General features: G+C 40.5%; 1 protein-coding gene across 2 annotated transcripts in view; it reads right to left on the bottom strand.

Annotated features, from left to right (window-relative positions):
* The window catches only part of PLCB1 (phospholipase C beta 1), a 332,313-nt gene that overhangs the window by 81,629 nt on the left and 227,638 nt on the right, over positions 1 to 23,046 (bottom strand). For both annotated transcript variants that reach the window (XM_056486829.1, XM_056486830.1), the window contains exons 10-15: positions 22,056 to 22,202; positions 15,469 to 15,626; positions 12,194 to 12,276; positions 6,515 to 6,599; positions 5,878 to 6,055; positions 160 to 230 (exon numbers count right to left, since the gene is read on the bottom strand). In XM_056486829.1, the coding sequence (XP_056342804.1) occupies positions 160 to 230; positions 5,878 to 6,055; positions 6,515 to 6,599; positions 12,194 to 12,276; positions 15,469 to 15,626; positions 22,056 to 22,202 (722 nt within the window). The remainder of the gene's footprint in view (positions 1 to 159; positions 231 to 5,877; positions 6,056 to 6,514; positions 6,600 to 12,193; positions 12,277 to 15,468; positions 15,627 to 22,055; positions 22,203 to 23,046) is intronic.

The raw sequence follows: 23,046 nt of genomic DNA, 5'->3' as shown, positions 1-23,046 counted from the left end.
AAGCTAAGATGTGCTTCCAAACCAACCAACAACCAACTTGGAAAAGCTGGTGCTGTGCCTCCCTTTCTCCACTGGATGGCAGCTCCACTCCTGGTAACACGCACCAACCCGCAGCCACAGGAGCCGACCCAATCCCCCAAAACACATCTCCGCCCTTACTTCATCCATCGACGACTTCTTACAGTCATCGTCATAGTCATCATCATCGTCACTCTCCATGTCTGCTTCCCCTGAAAAGTTCCAAGCAGAAGATAATTACTGGCTGAGGCAACAGTCACAATTACAGTGACAAATTCAAGGAAGATTTGCAAGTATCAGTGCTCGGAGCAGCCTGCACTGTACATGTGCTTTTTGTCACAGCACCAATCACACACTGCTCTCGAGGGACTCATCCATCTTCAGCATTGATTTAAATTCTTATTGCCCAACCAAACAAGAACTCTTCCTTTGCAGCTGCTCGATGCTTATTCATTGGCAATCAGCACTGAGAGAAGAGTGCAGTGTGCTCAGTGTGTGGGTAGAGTTTCACAGACTGCTCTGAGAGATATTCCCGAGTTTGGGACACAGCCCCAGGGTTTGGAGATGTGAGTTCAAACTCCTGCTGTTGCAGGGTCCATGCAGGACCTCCAGGGTCCCATTCTGGGAAGCAACAGCCTGCATGGAGTGAAGAAATCCTGATGAAAATCCATGAGCTTCTGCTGTGCTGTGCTACCGAGGGCTGCTGAGCAGAATCCATCTGCTCTGGCCATGTCACAGCCCCTGCACTGAGGCAGCACAGCTGGAGGGTCTGGCACAGAAGCCAAACTGCAGGAGTTTGTTCCCAGTTCCACACCAATTCCCCTGGCAGAGCACTTTGGGGTGCCTGTCAGGGCTCTGGAGCAGAGCTAAGCTGAGCCAGCTGAGGGCAGTGCAAACCAAACAATGGCAGGAGATGCCTAAGGCTCATCCTTTCCCTGCAAACTCCGAGTAAATGGGACCAAATAAAACACATTTATTGCTTGCTCCCAACTGCAGTGCACTTATCAAATTTCCACGGGCAAGATGTAAATTCTTTAATGTTAATTAATGAAGGCCTCCCCTCGCCTTCAAAATGTTTTGATTGGTTGCTTCAGAAATGAATCCATTAAGGAATATCAAGCTTATCTTTGCCTTTAGAAACTCCTCCTGTGGGCCTGGATATCATAAAAAAGAACCCCAAACATCTGAAGACTCTGGAAAGGAAGATTTACTTATTCTGCAGTCACCTATTCACACCGGTAAGAGTGACAGCTTTCCCTGAACATTTTATTCCACAAACCTTCCAGCTTTCTTCAGCAGTGGCAGCACAAAAATCTAACTACTGTGCAGCATTCCCAAATTCTCCAGAGACTGGTAATTCACTCTCAGTTCCTCCTGTCAATCTGGGGCCTAATCCCAAGCCCAATGAGTCAATAAACTCCTCTTTGCTCCAGCAGACCCAGTGGGCCCCCTGTGAGCACAGAGAGCACATGAGTGTGCCTTTCCCAACCCAACGATGACTACCCACCCTGCATTTCCTTCCAGATGCAGATGTTGAAATGTCAGGCTTTTATTCATCAACACATTTCTTCCTGAACATTTCATTGAAGAAAATAACATGATTGCTCAACAGGCTCAAGGGATGGCTCAAGGAGCCTCAGCACAATGCAGAGAGCCAGCTAAGCTCTCACAGGATTTGCACTGACAATCTTTGGATGGGGAGCTCTCAATTGATTTAACCAGACTGGCAAAATAACCCTTTGCATAGAGCACAAGAAGGGGGAGGTGGGCAGATTTTGGCCAGCTTGCACTTGTGAGATAAGAGGTACATGATAGCCTGTTCTTGCTGGAAGTGTCCAGAGAGGAAAGTACACAATGCACAGTTTGTTTATTTAAAAACATTTAACACAAATACTCCCAAGGAGATCAAATCTCATTTTCTAGTTCTGCATCAGACAGCAAAACCAGGACAAGTAACACACAGGACCGCCAGCATGGAATCAAAATGAGTGTTTCAGGAGGTGTGGTTCGTCTGCACTGCCTTTCCCCCAGTGCTCATACTCAGCCCTCCCTCCCTGATTCATGGCAGGGACACAAAGGCACCCTGAGGGTGTCTAAGGGACAATTATCTGTAATACCATCATCACTATCTGCGTTTAGATGGGATTGCAAACCCAGGCCAGCACAGGACCTCTTCAGTGCTCCGTGGCACACAAATACAGTGAAAATAGAGTCCTTCTCCAAGGAAGCCCAGCAAAAGCCCATGGACAGAGGCAGACAGAAGAATATTGAGAAATCAGAGGACTCTGCTCCCTACCACATGTTAAAACACAGATACTGCCAAACTCACAGGCAGAAGGGCACAGGAAACTCTAGTAAAATAACAGGGCAGTTTGAAGGATGTTTTCAAGGAGCTGTCCCTGGTGAGTGGGGCAGTGTGGAGGAGATATAAATGTGCTCCTTGGGAAAAATAACAAGTGGACAAATGAGGCTGAACCCCAGCTAATGGGTAGGGGGGCTCAACACAGTAATACTGACTGGAGGATGAACAGTAGAGCTGGGTATGACAAGCCAAATCCCTGGGTTGAGGAAGCAATGGGCTAAACATCATCCATTCTCATCATCCTGACAGATACTGAGAGCCTAATAAAGCCAAAGGTTAGACAGTGCTTGAAATTCAGAAGAATCTGATAATCTGCTTTCTCAGACCCTCTCAAAACAATGGCCAGGATGAATAATGAATGTGGTACTTGCTGGTGCAGCTTGTTAACTCTGCAGCATTTGGGCAGTCACCAGGACCCCAGGGGGCAATCAACTGTCGGGTTTTCTTCAACTGTACATCAGCACTTGCTGATTTTTAAAAAGGGAAAAATAAACTTTGCTCAGTTTGATAAACCATTTTGCTTTGTAACAATGGGCCACGGTCTCAGCTGGCATTAGCAGCAGTTGCATACATTGAGCCTAAAACGTTTTAGCCAGTTTTCCATTTATGCATCATGAAACCATGGAGACAATTCTGCCCTGTCTCTCTGTCTTCCATGACTCCTTCCTTGCAGCACCCACTGCTCTGACAAAACCATCATCCTATCAGTGAGGAACTAACAATTGGCTTTTTTAACAATATTTAAATCCTGCTCCATTACCAAGTTTTAGCTCCTTTCAGAATGGGCCTGCTTTTGGTAAAATGCACATCCCTGCAGAACTGCCACTGCTTCTTCTGCACTGTGAGAGAACTTCTTTGGAAATCTTGCTTGCTTACTTCTGTTCATTGTGCAAGACCTGCCAGGCCTAAAATGCTTGTTTACCACAACTGCAATCTATCTCGCAAGGTTTGTCTCAGAAATTCTTCTGCTTTGTCAGCTTTGCTCTTCTTTCACAAAAAGTTTTTTCCACTGGCATGTGTTGAACTGACTACATCAGTTTCATGGGCATCCTGCAAGGCATCCTACAAAGCTCAGAACCCTTTCTTTAATTATTGCTACTCTTTCATACACTTATAACACATCAAAAACATGGCTTTACATGGGTTTAAATATGACCTCAAGCAGTGTAAGACACAACGAATCTTGATATCAACTCCAGTATGAATTTCCACTTTTTTTGCACTGCTGGGAAAAAACTCATTTAGAATCTCCATAAGGCTAAATCAGCACAACTTTCTCCTGGAGATCAGCAGCAATTCTGACAGGAGCTAAACAACCCAATAGAGTAGTTTGCATAATATATCCAAGTTGCTAAATGTAAAGATTATATTAAGGTTGGAGTATTGAAACACTTAATGTTGATAAATGCTAAGAATCAGGCTTCTCATTAATTGCATTACTCCAGAAAGAAACAGCTATTGGATGCAGATGAGCACAAGGATTGCAGAGCTCCAGGATGACACATTGCCAATATGGAGATGTGAGAAGAAGAGTGTCATAGCGACTCTTGGGCTCTGCCATGTGGAAATTCTTCACTACCACAATGTTCTTATAAAATGATGAATAATTTTTTTAACTGTCCACAGACAGAAAAACTGGCACTTGTTTTACAGAAATGCTGCATTCTCATAGCTCTAAGCTGTAGCTGTAATCTCTGGAGCTCTGAATACTTAAAAATTCAAAGTACTCTAGAAAAATGACATTCTGGGTGTTCCTCATCACTCATCCCTAAAGTGTTCTTAAGTTCTGTCAGATTCGTCTGTCCTTAGATAAAATTGGTTTAATATTATTGCACTTCCCACAGGTATCGTTCAGATAAATTCACTGCTGTTTGTCAGGAGCTCACAGGCAGCCTGGATACCCCCACAGAAACTCACTGAGGATGCTCTATGTAAGATCAAGTATTGAATGACAGAGAGAGGAAAAATATTGACTAATTGCATTCTCAGAAAGAGGCACAAACCCTAAAGGAGAAACAGAGGCTGACACAAGAACCACAAGCAATGTGTTTTGGCAGTCACGGATGAACCAAGTGACCACAGCAATCTTGCAGTCTCAGTTCCAGCATTTTCTAATTTGTAAATGCTCATCTTCATAACCAGAGGCTGTTACAGAGGTAATACAGGCAAAATAGTTAATTTGTAAAATTATACACCTTATTATGGGACTGACCCTTCTGCCTCACATCATCATCATCATCTTTATTCACAGCCTGGGTCTCTTCCTAGAAAAGCTCCTAGAGAGGCTCCTGAAAGACAAAGCTGTTGCCCCCTCTGCAGCCCAGCCCCTCAGAAAGCCAAGGCTGTGTTCTTTGCCACTGTCCTCACCATGTGCTGCTAACAAAAATGGAGAGTTAGAAATGCTGGATAGGATTGTTAGGATTGTTTTCAAATGCTGGAAAGAAGGCAGCTGGAACACACACTTCTTTTTTCTCCTGCTTGGGACTTGCCTAAAGCAAGTCAAGAAAATAGTATTAAGTCATCCCTGACACCAGGATGAATCTTCCTTTGAAATTCAAAGCATGCCCTTTTCATGGTTTCTTAAAAACAACAGTTGGAAACTCTTTCTTTGCTGCTAATAGGATAAACAATGTTACCCGCAAATGAAGCAGGATTTCTTTCTTGTTAATTCAGCTTAGGGCAAACTGCCAGCATGAAAATTTTCACCTCAGTTAATCAGAGTTTAGAAAAAACTAAAAACAATGGGGAAAAGTTTTAAATGGCAAATGACAATGAACTTATATTTCAGCAAAGCTTTCAATTTACTCTGTAAGTTTTCTACTGCTGGAGCATAGATGTCTGTGCTTACAGGAACACAAAATTTCAGTCTTGATAGGAGAAGAAATCCCAGTGCAGGGAACAGACACTGGGCTGGAAATCAGGATACAGAGACTTGATTATTTTTGTCTGTTTCCATGTCTGGAACAGAAGAACACCTTATAGCACTTTAAACAGAGGTCCATGACATGTACCCAACTAATGCAGGACAAGAGCAGGTTGAGCCTTCCCTGCCTGAGGAACAGGGATCTCATCCCTTTATTTTAAACCCTGGGGCACTGCAGATGCTCTGCAGCTCTCCTGTGCAATGGGCTCTGTCTGAAAGGGCACCAAACAATGGCAGGCACAGGCCAGAAGCAACAAGGAAAAGAAAACATTTATATTTGATTTTGGGCTTGGGCACACAGGAAAGGCAGCCAAGGGTGGAGGAGTTGGCAGCTCCCTGTCCTTAATAAGCAGTGCAGAGAAATGTTAGCACACATCAGTGAGCCCTGGGTCATTCCATGAGAATTCCTTGGCTGGAGCCCCCACAGAACAGACTCCAGGATCAATGACACTTTAGTGCTGTTTCCTGCTCAGTAACTCACTCTGGTGCACCTTGCACCTTGCTAGAGCACTGCAAATGGATGGGATTGGAGCTGTAATTAAGAATTTGTGCTTGAGGGAGAAGAATATCCTACCTGCTCCAGGGGAGGAAGGCTCAAACATACTGGATGTATCACTGCAAGTGTTGGAAGCTTGCTCCGACAGCTTCTTCTTTGCACTCCCATCTGCTGATTTATGAGACTTCTTCTTATTCTTCACTAGGATTTTGTACATTAAATCCATAGGGCTTGGGAGAGGAACCCCAGCTTCCAGCTAGAAAGAGGAGAGATTTGTTAGAACAGCAGAAGAAACAATAAACTTGTTTGGCAGTTTCTTAGGGACCACATGGTCCAGGACAGTTCTGTAACCTCTGTAAACCCTGTTAAAATGAAATGGATTTTGCACAAGAGGCAATGTCAACATTAAATGAAACAGGGCTACTGAGGGCACTTAAGAAGAAAAATGCTTTATGAAATGTCTGCAGTAATAACCAAAATCAGTATTAGCTCAGACATGAGAGTCTATGTTTTAAAATGGCAGCTATGAGGATCAACTGCATTTAAAAGATCACAATTCACTGCATCAGGGCAATCTCTGCATCAGAAATGATGCTTAAGTCACCAACAGCTCACGCTGCTTAACTCCCTCCTTAAGACTGAAGGGCTTTATATGAAGAATGAAACACTTAAATAAAACTTCACACAGACATTTGTGATGACCAAGGCACATTACCGGGTATTTTTCCAATGGGTCCATAAGCAGTGCATCTCCAAATATTAATCTGCAGTACTCTGCCATTTTTGCCTGCTGTTTAGGGCTGAAGGGAAGAAAAGAAAGAATGAAATGAGTCCTACTAATGCTCCAGAGTGAAAGCAGCATTAATGGATTACCTAATAGCCCTAAACTAGATATAATTTCCTGATCCAACAGCTGTGAATTTTCAGTGAGACCTACATATATCATGCAATTATTTCAACTCCTCTGCTGGAATTTATAAAAGGGAACATACACAAAGTAAAGGCATAAGTCAATGGAATGAAACAACCATAACATGAATTTGCCTCTTTCAGACAATACTTTTATTCAAAATTTAAATATTTTCCCCCTCATGTTACTTTATACATATGCCTGACATTTTTCTTGCACTGCAGCAGTTTTCACATCCTCTGTAAGCGAAGTGAACCTCAGCAAACTCTACTTATAAACAATTTTCCCAAAGTGCAGCCAAAAGATGAAACAATTCCTGCAAATCAGTGGTAGATGTTTTAGGACTGAAGATAGGTTTTATGGCTCAGAAACATTACTCCAATCATCTCAAAATGCAGCTCAGTACCACAGTCACTCTCTAATTTTAGAAAACGGAGGATTTTTGTTACATGTGCCTGTTTAAAATGCGTAGCATCTGAGCTGAGGCATCTTTCAAAGTTTCCTTTTTTGACACACTGTTGGGAAGTCTCGATTAAAGGACAGGTTTACATGGCTTAATATAACTTCCTCAGCTCCTGTTAATTAGGATCTGCATATCATGCAAGAGACAGGGATGCTATAAGCCGTTATGTTACCATGGAGCTACTTTTCATGACAAAATAGAGCTGAGTATAGAGAGAAAAAAAGAAAAGAAAAGAAAATGCTCATTTTTTTCTTGCAAACCAGGAGTTCAACCCTGGCTGTGCCCAGCTGGTCAGTGGTTACCAACTCCCACAGTCAGCGTGGCCAAACCAGAGCTGAGAAAAAGGCTGGGTAGCCAAATGGCATTTCCATCAGAAAATGTAATTTCCCTGGGATCAGCATCCTGGCCACTCCTGGAAGCAGATAGGGGGTGATGCAGTCATTAGCTCAGTCACTGACAAAAAATACTGTGAGGAGGCTTTAAATTATTCCCCAAAGCAAGAGCTGCATGCACTTTAAATCCCAACAGTGCTCCATGAATGCAGTGTTTTGCATGCAGCCAATTCTGCACAGAAGCTAAAAGGCACTTTTAGCTGAGGATGGAAAATAAAGCTGAAGACAAGCAAGGCAGCAGAACGAAGAACCCACATGGGAGAAGGTGATGGAAGAACAGATCAGGGGACATTGTGTTTGATATTTCCAACCCTCAGCTACCAAGGGAAATAAAGGCACCACTCCAGCAGAGTGTGCACGTGCCATAATCCAGGGTTCATTAGAGTGAGTTTTATTTCAGTCTTTTCCACCAGTGTATGATTTTAACAGATCCATACTCAGGACCTAGAAAGTTCAAAGGACAACTCCTTGAATCAAAAGAGTGCATTTATTGAAACTGTAGTGATTAGATGTGACATCATCATCCTTAAATGGGCACAACTCCAAAAAGAACTCTACATAGGAATCCAAAAAATAAAAAGCAAGAGTTAAATGTAATAAATTCCCAGCCCCTACCACAGCTAGAACAAATTCTTCTGATCTTCTGTGTTTAATTACATGTTTACCTCAAAGAGAGCACAGTGAGAACTTTCATTTTTGCAAACAAGAAAAATGTAATGCAACATTATGTTGGTTCAGCATATAAATTCCAATGTCACTGCATCCCAGAGGCAGAAAGTAGGGAAATAATGTGAAAAACTAATGGATTTTAATGCTACAAAAAAACCCTTCAGGTAGTAAACAAGGCCAAACGAGGAAAATCTTGACATTACAAAATTACTTGTCTTTGTGAACTGGACTATGCGTACAGATATTTTCAAAAGCTTCTAAGAGGGAATAAAAAAAATTTAGGAGTACCAGCATTTAACTGTGTGGTAGATCTTTGTGTTCTCTCTCTCCCTAATATACACATCTTTGTATGTATTGCTGCAAGAAAGAGATCATTAGGAATAGCAGATTACATATCCCTATTTAAGTATTTTAAGAAGTTGGAATACCAGTTTCTTTGTATTTTCCATTCTTTGAAAACTATGAATCAGAGCAACAGAAACATCAAATTTTCTAAATCAATGTGTTCCCCCAATTTTGTTATGAAGTCAAAACCCAGATATTTCTTGGTCCACGTCTGTTACTGGAAATTCTCTCAGCATTCATGCTTTGTAGTGAAAATTGATTGTCTGCTTTATGATTTTCACTGTGCAGACATTGACAGGCAGCACACAGATTCATTTTAAGTGCCCTCAAAATGTGTCAGGGCAAGGGGACATAAAAGTAGGAACATGACACCTGGAGATATGGAAATAAAGAATATTAAGAAATTTTTTCATTACCATTATTGCATTGCCTGCAATTTGTTTTACTGTGTTTGTATCATGCCTATTATGAAGGTCAACCACAGAGGCTCCTTGGCACAACTACTGCTCCTAACATTACATTTTTATCAATTCTGCAGAGAAACTTCTGCATAAGACAAAGGCACAGATGCTTCCCAGAAGAGTCTAAAATAATTCAAAGTGTGGGATGAAAAAGTGATAAAAATCCTGCTAATATTTGAAGCAACAATTCCAGCCAGAAACCAGCAGTATGAATAAGTGTAATTAAATTTAATCTTGGAAGCAATCTTATATGGATACTGCTCAAGGACCACTTAACCTTTTTGCTATGTCATCAGTGCATTTCTAATTATAGAGTGTCTGCTCTCAGATTTGCAGATTGCTTATCAGTTTGCAAGCCCCATTTCAAACGTCAAGGTCTTCCTGAGGTCTTTTCAACATTTTCAGGGCATTTCCCTGCTTTTTTTTACAGAACCACAGCTTGTTGTAGTCGTCTTTTTTCAGTGGGTATGTTTTGACTTCACTAGAAATGATGGTATACATAATATTTTAAGTCATCTAAAAGTGCATGCCTCTTTTTCTTAACTTTTTATTGCATACAAACAGGCAAGAAAAAGTACACTAATAATGGAGTTATAGTAAAGAAAATAAAAATCCTTCATGTGCTATGAAAATACTGGAGAGGAGCCCTTCTAGGAAACATCAAAGGAAAGGAAATGAGATGATTTACACAATGCGCTAAAAAGTGGTTTTTCCCATAGGTGGACAAGAAGTGTCAAAAATATTCCCACAAACATAAACTAGAAGGAAGAAAATTTTAAGTCCAGTGGTGATTAACACTGTCATATCTATGGTGGTAATGTGAAACTTATTTACCTCTGATAATTGCAGTCTGTTTAAGAGCCATGAACACAGGCTAAAAGCATATTTTTGTTTAAGCCAATGCCAAAATTTCTAAGGGACCAGAATTTCACAAACGACTCTCACAACTTTAAAAGCAGAAAAAATGTTTGTTTCCCTAAAAGTAGGAACTGATGAAACAGGATTTGCTTGACAGCAATTCTAAAAAACACTGGCACTTTTTGTTAACATTTAGGGCAAAGTCCAGCTTTAAGATCTAGGATAAAAACAACATTCCAAATCAATGAAAAGACAAAAGGAGCATTCCATGAAATTAGATGAACTTTTCTCTGAGTGCCATGACTAATTGCAGATTTCTCGAGCAACTAGTGAAAGAATTCAGAGGTAATTGTAGAAGTTGGTAACATAACTAGAAATTCTTTTCAGCCAAAGAAAAATCAGAAAACACACACACTGATTTTGATAATTTACTAGAGCAGAAAATAATCATTAGCAGAAAAGCCTCAGAAAGAGAAAACATTTGGCCATGGTTTTGTAAACTTGCTTAACTAAAACCCTGTATTTTAGCAATGTATAGAAAAGGATATCAGAGAACAGACATAAGGTTAATTCCTTATTCCATGGCTGGAGGTTTCTGGAAAGAAATGGGCATGGGGCATGGGTGAGTAAGAGTAATGCAGCAGGAACTCTGTTCTCTTTCTGTCACATTCCTGCAGTGTCACATCACCTTTAATTCTGACATCGTTTCACCTTATAATTTTAAAGCCTCTTTTGTATATAACTTACATCTGACAGGAGTTTATTTCATAAATCTTTTTACTTCTTTACCTTCCTAAAATAGAAGAGATCACCCTGGAAGTGAAGATTTAAGTCGTGGTGACTTTAAAGGAAGAAAAATGTAACCCTTGTGATTAAAATAATTTAGCTGTTGTTGTGTTTTCTCTACCTTATAGTACAAGAATGAATGTATACTATAATAAATCCAGAAGAATGAGTATAAAATACAATATATTGAAGAGTGATGGTTGAGATCTTTCCTGAAGGCCAGAGGTTGCATTTGAACAATTGTGAGTTCAAACCTATAGCAGTAGGTGAGTACAACTCCAAAGAGACACAATGTACACCAAAAAGAAATGAGAGGGCCATTAGAAAAGGAAATTAAACACAACATCTGTGTGGTCTTTCAGAGGAAGACAGGAATTACTAAGCAGGATTTAAGAGGTAGCTGCTTGAATCATAACCATGCAGCAGAGCAAACACATATTTGCCCACAAGAGGTAAATTTATACTCTGATGTATACAGGCAGCAGAGCTCAGTGCTCACATTTTAAATTCTTCGATCAACATAATTTTTGATCAGTATAGCTGATTCTTAAATCAGTATTTAAGAACATCTGTTCTTAAAAAACATTCTTACATAGCTTCTTCTACCAATTCCTTCCCTTATGGCAAGAATGTTCTCCCTAAAACAATGGAAAAGCAATTAGCCCTCCCATTTTCCTCTTTCAGAAACAAAAGTGCCAACATCATTTCTGATTTGTATTAAAACATTCAAAGCTGCCCCCAATAATATTTTTATTTTACATTGAAAAAAACCAAAACAACAAAAACAAAACAAAACCCAAAAATTAGTTTCTAAGTCCAAACTGCCTCCAGAAGTGTTGGAAATATTTTCATAGCAAAAAAATCTCATAAGGGAAAAGGCAATTCAAATTAAGGCACATGTTATGTGTCAATGTCTTTGAACCGTGTGGTCTCTGCATTCAAAACCAAAGTTAATGTAAAAAAAAAAAAATAGAACTATAAAAATAAAATAGATCACTGGGACAAAGCTAGACGTGTTGTGATTTATTTTTTCTTTTCTTGCACAGAAAAATTGTCCTTTTCTTGTAGCTAAAAAAAAGAAAAGTAATAAACTTATGCAAACTGTTATTTTTTGGGGTAGAAATGAACAGTTCCTGGCCATCCACATCACCTATTTTGCAGTCCTAGAAGTCACTGGTTCTTGCCTCTGCTTCTAACATGAGAGAAGAGATCAAATTCTGAATATGTTCATAACATAGAATAGGGTCACAAGCAGGTGAAATACTTCCTGGTTTTCTTTGGAGTATTACATTCCAGCAGGACATACTGAGAGAGAAAAGTTAACAAAATCCCTCTCATAATCTAACTTCCCCTCTCATACAAAATGTTCTGATTCAGGAAGGTTTTCAAGAACAGGCCCAATTTCATTTTTGGGTAAGAGCTGTTGTTTGTGTCACAGGTGCACACAATTCCATGCCTAGCCCTTATAAAAAATGAAACATCAGACAAGAAAAATGTGGTAATTACTTACGAATCCACATGATTTTCAAAGGAAAGGAGGATTGGAAAGGGCGATGTCTTAAATGCACATTCAGCAATAGCTTCTATTACTTCCTAAAGAATCAAAATAAACACAGTTACAAATTTAACTCTCTAAAGAAGCAGAGTTTTAGCCTTTGAAGCCTGAAAAGACTGGACAAGCTCTGAAATCATTCCCTGAGATCAGACTTTCCTTTCTAAACATCCCAGAAAGCTCTGGACGTGCTATTGCGACAACCAAATTTTTCAATCTGAACTATAATCAAATCTCCAGAATGTCTGATGAGTTTCAAGCACCACATTTCTCAAAAATTGACTTATGTCTGCCAGAATCAATAGTTTAAATGTAAAGCTTGGTTTTGGTGTGGAGTTGTTCCATGCCTGCAGCTGTGGCTTTCAGGTGCTATAATAAACATGCTCTGACAAAGGCAGAACTTCTAAACATCATCAGCACAAGCACGTATCCATAAAATCTTTAGTTACTCTGACTCACATTTAGTTCCCTCTTTTTTTTTTTTTCTTGATGACGGAAATCCCTTTAAGGCAAAAGAAAGAAGAAATATTTATTCTATTAAAAGTTGGTTCTGTGGTAATTAACAGAGGACTCAGAAAAGGAAACTTCTGTAAAGTTTCCTGTCACCTCTATGGAAAATGGAAACCCTAAATCCAGTAGAAAAGTCATTTGATAATGATGATTTTAGTGAGGTGCACAATAAATGCACTCATTGTTACAAATTATGGAACGTTTCCCTCTTGGAACAAATCTCTCTTCCAGAAGAACATATAAAGCACTGAAGACTTTTCACATGCTGGCAAACTCTGGAGTTTCTAAGAACCCATAAGTCTCTGTCATGCCAAATCATAAGGATGACTAAAACCTGAAAGATGTATTTATTTTAAACAGGCTTTCTCTGGGGATTCCTCTTGTTCATTTTCTGTACTTTTAGAGGCTCAACTGAGAAGCATAACAGTAAGAAATCCACTTCCTAAAAGAAAAGCTGAGCTTCTGCTACATTCTTCTGGCCCACTTCTTTTCAGCTACCTTCCTGTTGCAAGAGTGGATGGAATCCTGCATGACTGGGAAAAATAACCTGGCAGAGTAAAATTCAGATTGCACTGCTGGGATGTGAGGATGAAAAGCTCAGACAATGGTTTAGGGAAGGCAAATGTTCCACAGTCAGAGAAATGACTGGCAGGTTCCATACTTGGCTCCAGGTGCAGAATGACTCACCTGAAGCAGCTCTCCAAGGTGTAAACATGGTTACACACACAGAGCTCCCTGGTTATGGCTGTTCCCTATTGGATCCCACCCTGGCAGCAGCTCACAGTCCTCAGCTGAGAAAAACCTTATGGATTTCTGAGTCATGAAGCAAGGGGAAAACCAAGAACCAAAAAGCCCAGGAACATAAGGATGGGGAGTGTACAGTGCTGCTGCCTCTGCACTTCAGGAACTCTGTCTGAGGCTGTGCAAGCCAGCAGACTGAGCAGAATCCTTGTGCTCTGGTCACTTATAAATGATTCAGCATTCAAGGCATGGATTGATTCTCACACTTCTGACACATTATTTCACTGCCATTTTGCTCCTCCCCAGCCAAGCAGCACCCTTTGAGTGTTGAAAAGAAATTGAAATGTTTTTCACATTTTTCTGTGCAGATTAAAAAGCACCTGCCCTGAAATGACCGATGAAATACTCCTGAGTAGGTTTTAAAACCTTCCAACATCTCTCCTGCCAGCACAATGCCAAGGGTTGAACATCTAAATATCCAGGGATAATCCTTGTTCCTGCTAATGATCCTTTTAAAAATCAGATTAACTTTGTTTTAAATTCCTGCTCATGACCAAAGCAGTGGAGAGCCATCTTCCTTAATTAAAGGACTTCCAGCAATCAAATCCCACGCCTATAAACATAATTGCCTTCCCATAAACATAACTGGAAAGTTAATAACAAACGTGCAAGAAAGCTGTTTTATGTGTTTCTGTGATTAACTCAATCAGGGAAAAATTAGAGAAAGCAAGCTAGAAAAAAAAAGAAGTGTTCTGGTACAAGTGAAACTTGGTGTTCTCTTTGTGGCAGAACTGTTTGCTTTTTTTTTTCTAAAGAAAGGCAATGGAAGACAAAAAAGCCCACCCAACAACAGGGTTCAGGTATGGGTGAAAAGTCTCAAAACTGTAGCTGGCACAGAAGCCACACATAATCCCTGGAACATAACCAAAGTCAGTAATAAACATTCTCCCACATATTCTTGCGCACAGCTAAGGCTAGAAATGTATTTCCACGGTGAGTTAGTGTCTCAGATGAAGAAGAATTATTTCTTCACACTCCAAAAATGATTTCCTGAGGTATCATTATAAGCTGTACTGACTACCAATCCTAGTACTACAGGAAAACACCTCTGTTTTGCTCCTCTAACACCTCAGACCAAAAACATCTCTAAGAACAAGAAGATAACAATTTAAGGTTATTGCTAAAGGTATGGTCTCTACCTTATACTGTAGAAAAGGAAATGGAAGATGAAATTCAATAATAAAAGATGACATGTTTAGGGCTTGAATGGCACAAATATCCCTCCACAGTCTCCAAAGATACTAATTTTTCTTTTTCACCCTCCAGTGCTTTGGGTCTGATCCCAACTATCAGAGATAACATTGCATACACACTTATTATTAAAATATAATGCCAAATGTCTGAGTCCTGTGCAAGAAGCCTGCCCATCTGGCCACGAGCAGCCTGTTTTCTGCTCACAGGAATTTAAAGGCTTGCAAATGGTTGAGATACAGCTGCTACTTCCTGTCTGAGTTCAGGACTTTTGTGTCCCACTCGCAGTGACCAGGCAGAGAGGAGAAAAGGAGTGAACCCATGTGCTGGTTACTGCTGCCCAGCAGTTGTCCCTCCCATTGCCTTCACACCCCCATTTGTCTGTGCAGAACCATCTGTGGTGGCTGTGCCTGGTCCTTCAGCCCTGCCTGTGGCCTTGCCTGGCTCTCTCCCTGTGAGATTTGCTGCAGGGATGTGCACAGGAGCACAGCTCTGGGCACAGAGCCCAGTCCCCAGATGGCACCGCTATCACACCACATAATCCCTGTTCCTCACACTGCCATGAGCACCAGGAAACTCTCCCCACACAAGGACCAAACGCTGCACCCCGTCTCTTCCAGCACTGCTCGGCCATTTCCTCTCCCAGCACCTTTCTGCCGCTCCCACCTTGGCAGTGATGCATGTGATGGTTTTGCCCAGAAGAACCCTGCCCAGCTCCCCCAGTGCTGTACCTTGAAGGAGATCTCAGTTGTCATGGTGAAGCCGTGCGTGATGACCGGCTCCTCCTCGGCCGTGCGTCCCTTCCAGCAGTCCAGCTCCACGCAGCGGCAGCCCGACAGCAGCACCTGCCGGTACATCTCCACCGAGGAGTTGCCAGCCAGCTGGCCAGCTGGGACAGAGCACAAAGAAGGGAAGTCACTCTGGGCCTCAGGAATAGACACAACTGATGTAACAGTAATCAGAGTTAGCAGCAGCTTTTACCCTTGGCTGAGAGCAATAACACTCCAAGGAATACGAAAAGCGTAAGAAGGCAACGGAAATTACTTTGGCACAGTCAATGTCATGGTTTGGATCCTGCCCGCAGTCAAACAGAGAAACAACCCAGCTGAAGCCAGCTCAAAAGCTTCTGATGGGCAGCATCATACATGAAATAAAACAATAGTAGTAATAGTAATAATAATAATAATGATAATAATAATAAGCTTAGTTCTATGAGATTTTCTTATCCCTTGACAAGCAATGTGAAATTCAGAGACAACTCAGGAGACCAAGACCATGTTTTGTCACAACATGCAATGTAGTTTAGTACAAGATGAAGTAAACCCCCTGCAGTCACTAATGGCACCATCATTAGGTCTCAAATCAATATTTAATATGCTAACCACTGCAATGAGTCGGTCAGTTAAATTTCCTGATGTGATACTGTATCATGTAGGGAGAAATTCAGTTAAGCAATAAGCAATTTTCCAATAATGAGAAAATATAAATCTAAAAATTAAGAAGGAAAACTCATTTTTTTCCAAACCTGGGAAGTATTAAAAAAAAGAAACACAAAAAAATATTCCCAACCCAACAAAGAAGTCCAGCTGGATTCAGGGAAGGATATCCAGCAGGTTGACTTCATCTACCGCAACAGGTTTGACTCCAATCATTCAGATCCAAATTTCTTGCAGCAGAGAGATAACAGTAATGGAAGAATGGCTTTGTGCTTCTTTTGGATGTGAAGAAAATGGATGTAGTTTCTGCTTTCTAGCAGACTTGCTGAGAAGATCTGCGTGGATCTCTTGAAGGAAATCAGTTTTCTTTTTAAGGAGACAGTGAGTTCGTTTACAATGAAGATTCTTTGCTGACTGGGGACATACAAATATTTCATCTAGACTGGCACATACTATAATCCAGATTAATGCTCATTTTATTGTCTCTCTGATTCTGTGTTTAGGTTTTATGCTGGGAAATACACATTTTGGGATTTGCTTCACAAAACAGTATTGTCTGCTTTTGTTGTTTTTACCTTGTACTAAAAAATGTAACAGAACCCCTTTTTATTTGAAAATCCCTTTTTACAGTTTCTGTCTGATACATGAGGTGGAGCAATCATAAATACTCCACAAGGTATTAACATTAGTCCTGTTGAAATCCATAAAAATTCTCAGCTGCTGCTGGAACCAGTGAGAAATACCTGTTAATAACAGAAGAAATTGGCCAGTGCTGGAAAGCCCTGAAAATCCAAATGGACTCAGCAAAGTGACAACGTGTCTCCCTTGTTTTTGAATTTAGCTTTCTCCTGTTTCACCTTTGATTATGGCAGATTATCTTTCCTCACACAAAAGCCTTTTTGGTGCAATTCCAGTGTCTGGGTTAAATAGTGGCTCTTTTTCTTTGCAGGATGCAAACAAGCACAAGCACGGATCAGGGAATAACAACTCATTTCCATGTACTTATCCCTAAGCATCTGCTTATGAAATCTTGGCTCTCACAGGGATCCACTGAACTCTACTGCCTGAAAAACCCACTTTCACTTAGAAAACTGTTCTAATGTTGTCTTTCTTTTCCCTTGGAGCATTTTGAGTTTGGATTAACAAACTATTCTATGATTAACAAAATCTATTTCCCAAGAGACTCCTGGTGGTTATCATTGCTAAGTGGTTTGGGCTCCAAGATCCTTCACCTTCAAAAGTGCTTAAGTAAATCATGACATGCATCACTTGCTATATGACACTTCCCACACTACCTTATTAATCAGGCTCAGACGTTTTGGAAGGATTCCTGCAAAGGATAAGAGGATATTCAACCTCCAAACCACACAGCCTTCAAAAAGACCCCCAGGCAGAGTGTAAAATGCTAGCACATGTTTTAATAGTCCCAACAGCTTGTTTTTCTGAAATACAGAATATAAGGAATGTTCCCTCAAACATAGGGGTTTTTCATACATTATTTAGAAATGTCTATTGTGTGAGTTCCTATTTGCATTTATTTTAAAATACCCCTTTTGCATTCTAAAATGTGATAATACAGACACTAAAGGGAACACTTTACTTTTTTATTAAAAATATGCACCAGTATATTTTTGATAGCCTGAGTACAGATCAATTTTTTTAATACTGGAAATTGAAAGCATTATGCATTTCCTTTTACAATACAAACAGTGTCTACAGTAATACCATACATAACATTTGCATCCCATCACACTATGTGGGATAAGGAGAAATAAATTTTGACAAAAATTCACTTTTCTGAAAAATGTAATTGGCTAAATGACACCTGGCAGAATACTATGCAGAATGAGCTGGTGCTGATTGATCTAAGCTGAGGATATGACCCATGTCCCCATACAGAGTTCCACACTTCCACAACATTTAGGTGCTCATTTCTCAGGAAGTGCATCCTTGCTGGGTTCATCCAGCCCTTTTTCCAAGTGGAAGTTAGTTGCAATACATGGAGCTAAAACGTGGTTGCTATCTATTTAAGAACTCTTTCCTCCCCAGCCTGGGGGAACTTGGATCCAGCTATTTGGAACCACCTGACTCTTCACTATTCTAGAACCAGAGGCTGCTTCCTCCCTCTCTACCAACTCAGTCTCTGAGCATGAGGTGCCTGTATCCCCCCTCTGCTGTGCACAAACACCAGTTCTAAATCTCCTCTCCCCAGCAAGTCCTGGGGAAGCAACAAGTACCCTCACACACTGGGATTTGCAAGGTGCAAACTCAGAGCCCCACACTTCTGGGAGCCTGGCTCCTCACTCCAGCAGCCACACAAAATGCTGGCAGCTCAGGATTTTTAGACACAGCACATTTATCTGAATTTATTTTCTCCTGAGCTATTTCACCAAGCACAGGACAAGCAGATCAGACCCCACACTGTGCCATATTCTACTCCTGCCTGTATGTCAGTCAGAATCAGGCTCTCAGCCTTGCCTGTTGTTTTTAACACTTCACACTGGACCAAAGCAGGATGTGTGGTCAGCAGCAGGAAGGTGTCACCCAGCTTTCCATCCCCTCCATATGGTGCTGTCAGCTTAGAAACTGTTCTGGAGGCTTTGAAGGTGAAGAAGGTTTCAAGGAAGTACTGAATGCAGATAATAAGCAGCAACAGTGAAAATGAGGAATCACTGAGAACAGAAACGCTGGAGGATGGTAGATGAGAGGTCACAGGCAGCAACAGAGAAGAGAACTGCCCCTCATGAGAGATTTTTCTAGAAACAACTGAAATACCAGATTGTAAGGAGGGAAGCAGATGCTGAGGGTGGATAGGATAGTTCCACATTGGCTACATGTGCTCAGCTGATATCTCAGCAACCTGTTGCTGAGATTATTGTTCCTTTTATCCAAGACATATGTTAAAGGTGTGTGATTTTAGTATTTTGCATTTCCCATAAACAACAGCAAATCGCCCAGCCCTCAAAACATGCAAGGCTGAGTGTGATATGTCATCATTTGTCTCTGACTACAGGTGCTGCTGAAAGAAATGTTACAAGGTCATTCCCCACTGTGCCTAAGAAGAAACCTGAGGTGAGACTCCAGGAAAAAGCAGGGTTGCACTTTAAGGGTTCAAAGGAATAAAGAAATAAATGTGATACCAGTGAGAAAAAAAGATGAGACAGTAAAAAAAGTTTCTCAAAGATGACATTTCTTTAAGTTAGCCTAGGTTCACTGCAAATCACTTCTTTCTTCATGGATTTTTACCTTTGTTCTTAAAAATTACATTTCCCTAAGAAAAAAGAAAGCAGTAACACTTCTAAATAAATAATCAGGACTTGATGTACTGCCAAGGGTTTCTACTAAAGGCTAGGAAAATGATCAGCATAATTAAAAATAAATTCAGAGTGTGCACATGGTGCTTTTTATGTTATACTCTTGCTTCTTTGTGCATGCTTTTTCTGGGTTAAAAAAACGAACAAAGGGAGAGATAATTGGTAGGGCATTAAGCTCAGTAATCAGAAAGTAATGCCAGACTGAATGGTTTTCTTATTGTTCTGATAATTATCACATGACTAGTTGTTATTTCATGGCCTCAATCAGGGCAAAGGTGCTTCCAAGGCTTCCCTTCCAAAGCCATGAGCCCTTGAGCAGATCCTTCAAACTCTTTTGGGAAAAAAAAGAACAGCCTGCCACCATTAATTTTATTAATTTTACTTCCTTGTTGGAAGCAAGCAAATGGGAATGTGATTGCTGTATCTGATGTAGGCTCAGAGCAAAATCCAGGGCTGTCAGTTTTTGTAATGCACAAATAAAAATCAAATCATTAATCCCATTGTCGGCCAGCTGCCACATATTCACTGAACATAATGAACCCACTAAAAGGGAAGGGCTTGAGGTTTGTGCCTGTAAATGTGAAAACATGCACTCTGAAAAGGAATTTGAAAGTTTCAAACTTCTCTTGCACTATCCCCTGAGTTTATCCTGATTTACTCCCCCTGTTTACTAAGCTAGGAATATTTTGTCAAATTAAGACTGAAGATCATGTTTCCAAATATAGCCTCAGAAGTTACTTGGAAATGCAGGAACAGAAACATGTAGATGCAGTCTGGGATGATTTGCAGACTTTCACATACAAGTCAAAGCAAATTTAGCAAGTGTCAAGGTAAATAATTAAACATGTGAGGTCACTTATAGTGCAGTTAGGAAAAATAGAATAGGTTGGACTAATCATGAATTCCCATCCTTAATTCTTTGGGCTTTGGCTCTTGTACCTCTAAACCTTTGGAACACATCTCTGTCCTGATCAGCCCAGATAAAAATCTGTGGTATGGACCTGGCTATAAATTCCTGCTGGTAGAGGGGAAAGCAGTCTTTTATCTCTTCAGATTGCATTGTCTTTAAACCTCCCCTGGGCCTGTGCTTCTCACTTTAGTACTACAGCTTTACTGTTTTCTTCCAGAATATCTGTATAAAGCTGCAGCATTTGGCTTAAGCACCAACTAATCCTCAGTGACAGAACAAAGTCCATATTGGAGGTAAGAGGTCTGCAAAACATCACAGTTAAAAATTGCTTTTGCTTTGGCCATTTCTTCACTCCACCAAAGAGCATAAATTTCTGCATATTGGAATCATAACTTAAAAGAGGCCACGCTGATTTTCGTTTCTTTTAATGCAGAGAAAGAAAATCGCTGTCAAAACAAATACTTATGTGACAAGTTCTAGCACAAAACACATTTTACAGCCGAGATATAAACCCTTAAAAAATGGTGTCTAATGGAAACAATGACAGTTCATTCACTCCATGAAAGCTGGCGAAGGTGCTGGAGAAAGAGCTGTAACAAACATAAAGCAGATGAAAATAACTCCCATGAGGTCTGTTTAAAGTGGGCATTACCACTGCCTGGAGTTGTTTATGTTTTGGCATACTGGCACTCTGAAAGAGTTGGTCAGTCTATTATTAGCATTAAAAAGCCTACATTATGCATAAACCACATTTATAGCACTCAGTGCAGCATCCTTTTTTAAAATTAAACATAATGCTAAGTCATTAGCAAACACGACAGGACAAAGCAAACATCAAATCAAACAGGAGAAAACCCCTGTGCACATCTGCTTGCCCAAACATTTGTTCCTATGTAAACCAAACTAAAATAGTAAATTTACAATTATTTTCTCACAAGTTAAGAGAACCTTGGACTAGCAAATGAATGCCAAAAGTCGAGTTCCTAAACTGCCTTAGCTTTTTCTGAGTCTTAGAGCATTGTTGACTTTGCTGTGCAAACAGTACAGTTCAGACTGTAGCTCTAATTAACAGGAGCTTCTGGGTGCTCAGCCTTTGTAAAAACACGACAGCACCTAAAAATTTCAGCTCAGATGTTAGATATTGTCAGGGAGCAGATCTCCACTCCTTGCATTTATGGGCTGTCAGAAAGTTATGTGCCATGTTGGAATCTCCCTAATCTCTGAATCAAAGCAAATTTCATGGAGCACAACAAACTGCCAGATTTAATGTTTAGGGGCAAATTTATGAGCTACAGAGAAGTTTCCCATGTTCTGCTTTGCACGCCTGTCTTGCTATCTTTAGTGTCATAAAAAGTACAATGTTCATTCTCCTCCCTAAACACAGGCCTTAATCTGGAATCCTATCGGAGGGAAACTTTCCAGGGCCTTCACAGGGTTTCTGAGCAGGCCTTATCTGAACAATGCAACTGCTGCTCACCTGTTAATAAAAGTATATTTGATGCACTTGTGTTGCAGCTGCACCAAAAATCAAGTGCCACCCTTGCTTCCGTGAAGACTGAACTCCATCATCTGTTTAATGCTGATGTTTACAGTACCACTGAAAATACACTCAGAATCTTTGTAAGGGAAGAAATTAGATGTGTCCAGCACTGCTGTACCTGTGAGGTAGGTGTTGTGTGAGGAGTTGATGAAATAGTGTGACAGTGGTTGAGACATATCTTCATTTAGATCCAGTTTCTCAGGTGGAACGACGCCGTTCTCTTCTCCACTCAGATACCGCATAAATCCATCCACGGATATCTGTCCTGAGAGAAACACAGACCCAGGGAAAGCACCAGTTAATTTCAACTACAGATTTTGTGACATGCAGATAAATTCAGTATACACTTACACACAGGCTCGTGTCAAAGACCATATAACCATCAGCCTGGCTTTCACCTGGGTATCCAAATATTCTTTGTTCCTACTACCTCATTTTCAGCCATACAAGTTGCCAGTAACACACATTCCTTTTGCTGTAACAAAGATAAATCACTCCATAATCAGCATCTACAGAAAATCAAGTGCATGGGGGAATCAGAGTTACAGTGAAAAGAGACCTAAGCCCATGAAGGAAAGGGGTCTTTGGGAGACAAAACAAAGCCTTCACTTTTCCACTTTCCAGAGGAAACCAAAAAACCTGCATAGAGGCACAGATACAGGTAGCTCTGACCTCTTTTGAGTTGGGTTCAGCATGTGTATGAACTATCTTTCAAGGGGGAACTAAGCTTTGCTTTGTAATTTTTATACTTGCCTTCTAATTCATATCTCACTGTGTGCCAGCATAAATGATCATTTAATATGCTGCTGTCAAATTAGAAAGTTGAGTCCTATCCTCAGCTTAAATCTCCCCATTCATCTCAGTGGAGCTGTTCTTACTGCGACAGGAGGACTTTTGCTGTCAAGCCTGCTGCATGAAGTTGACTTTAGGGTGTCAATTTGCACATTTAGACTAAAAAGAAATCCACTAATCTATTATTGAAGATTACTGGTTAATTGAACAAATTTGAGACATTTTTCTTTGCCTGGTATTTTTTGCAATTTTGTCTAAATTTCACCTGTTTCACCTAAATTTCAAATTTCACCTAAATTTCAGCAAATTTCACCTAA

Source organism: Oenanthe melanoleuca, chromosome 3 (genome assembly GCF_029582105.1).
Source record: "Oenanthe melanoleuca isolate GR-GAL-2019-014 chromosome 3, OMel1.0, whole genome shotgun sequence".
Classification (NCBI taxonomy): domain Eukaryota; kingdom Metazoa; phylum Chordata; class Aves; order Passeriformes; family Muscicapidae; genus Oenanthe; species Oenanthe melanoleuca.
Note: the sequence above shows the minus strand (reverse complement) of the source record. Positions and strands in the feature narration are given on the sequence as shown.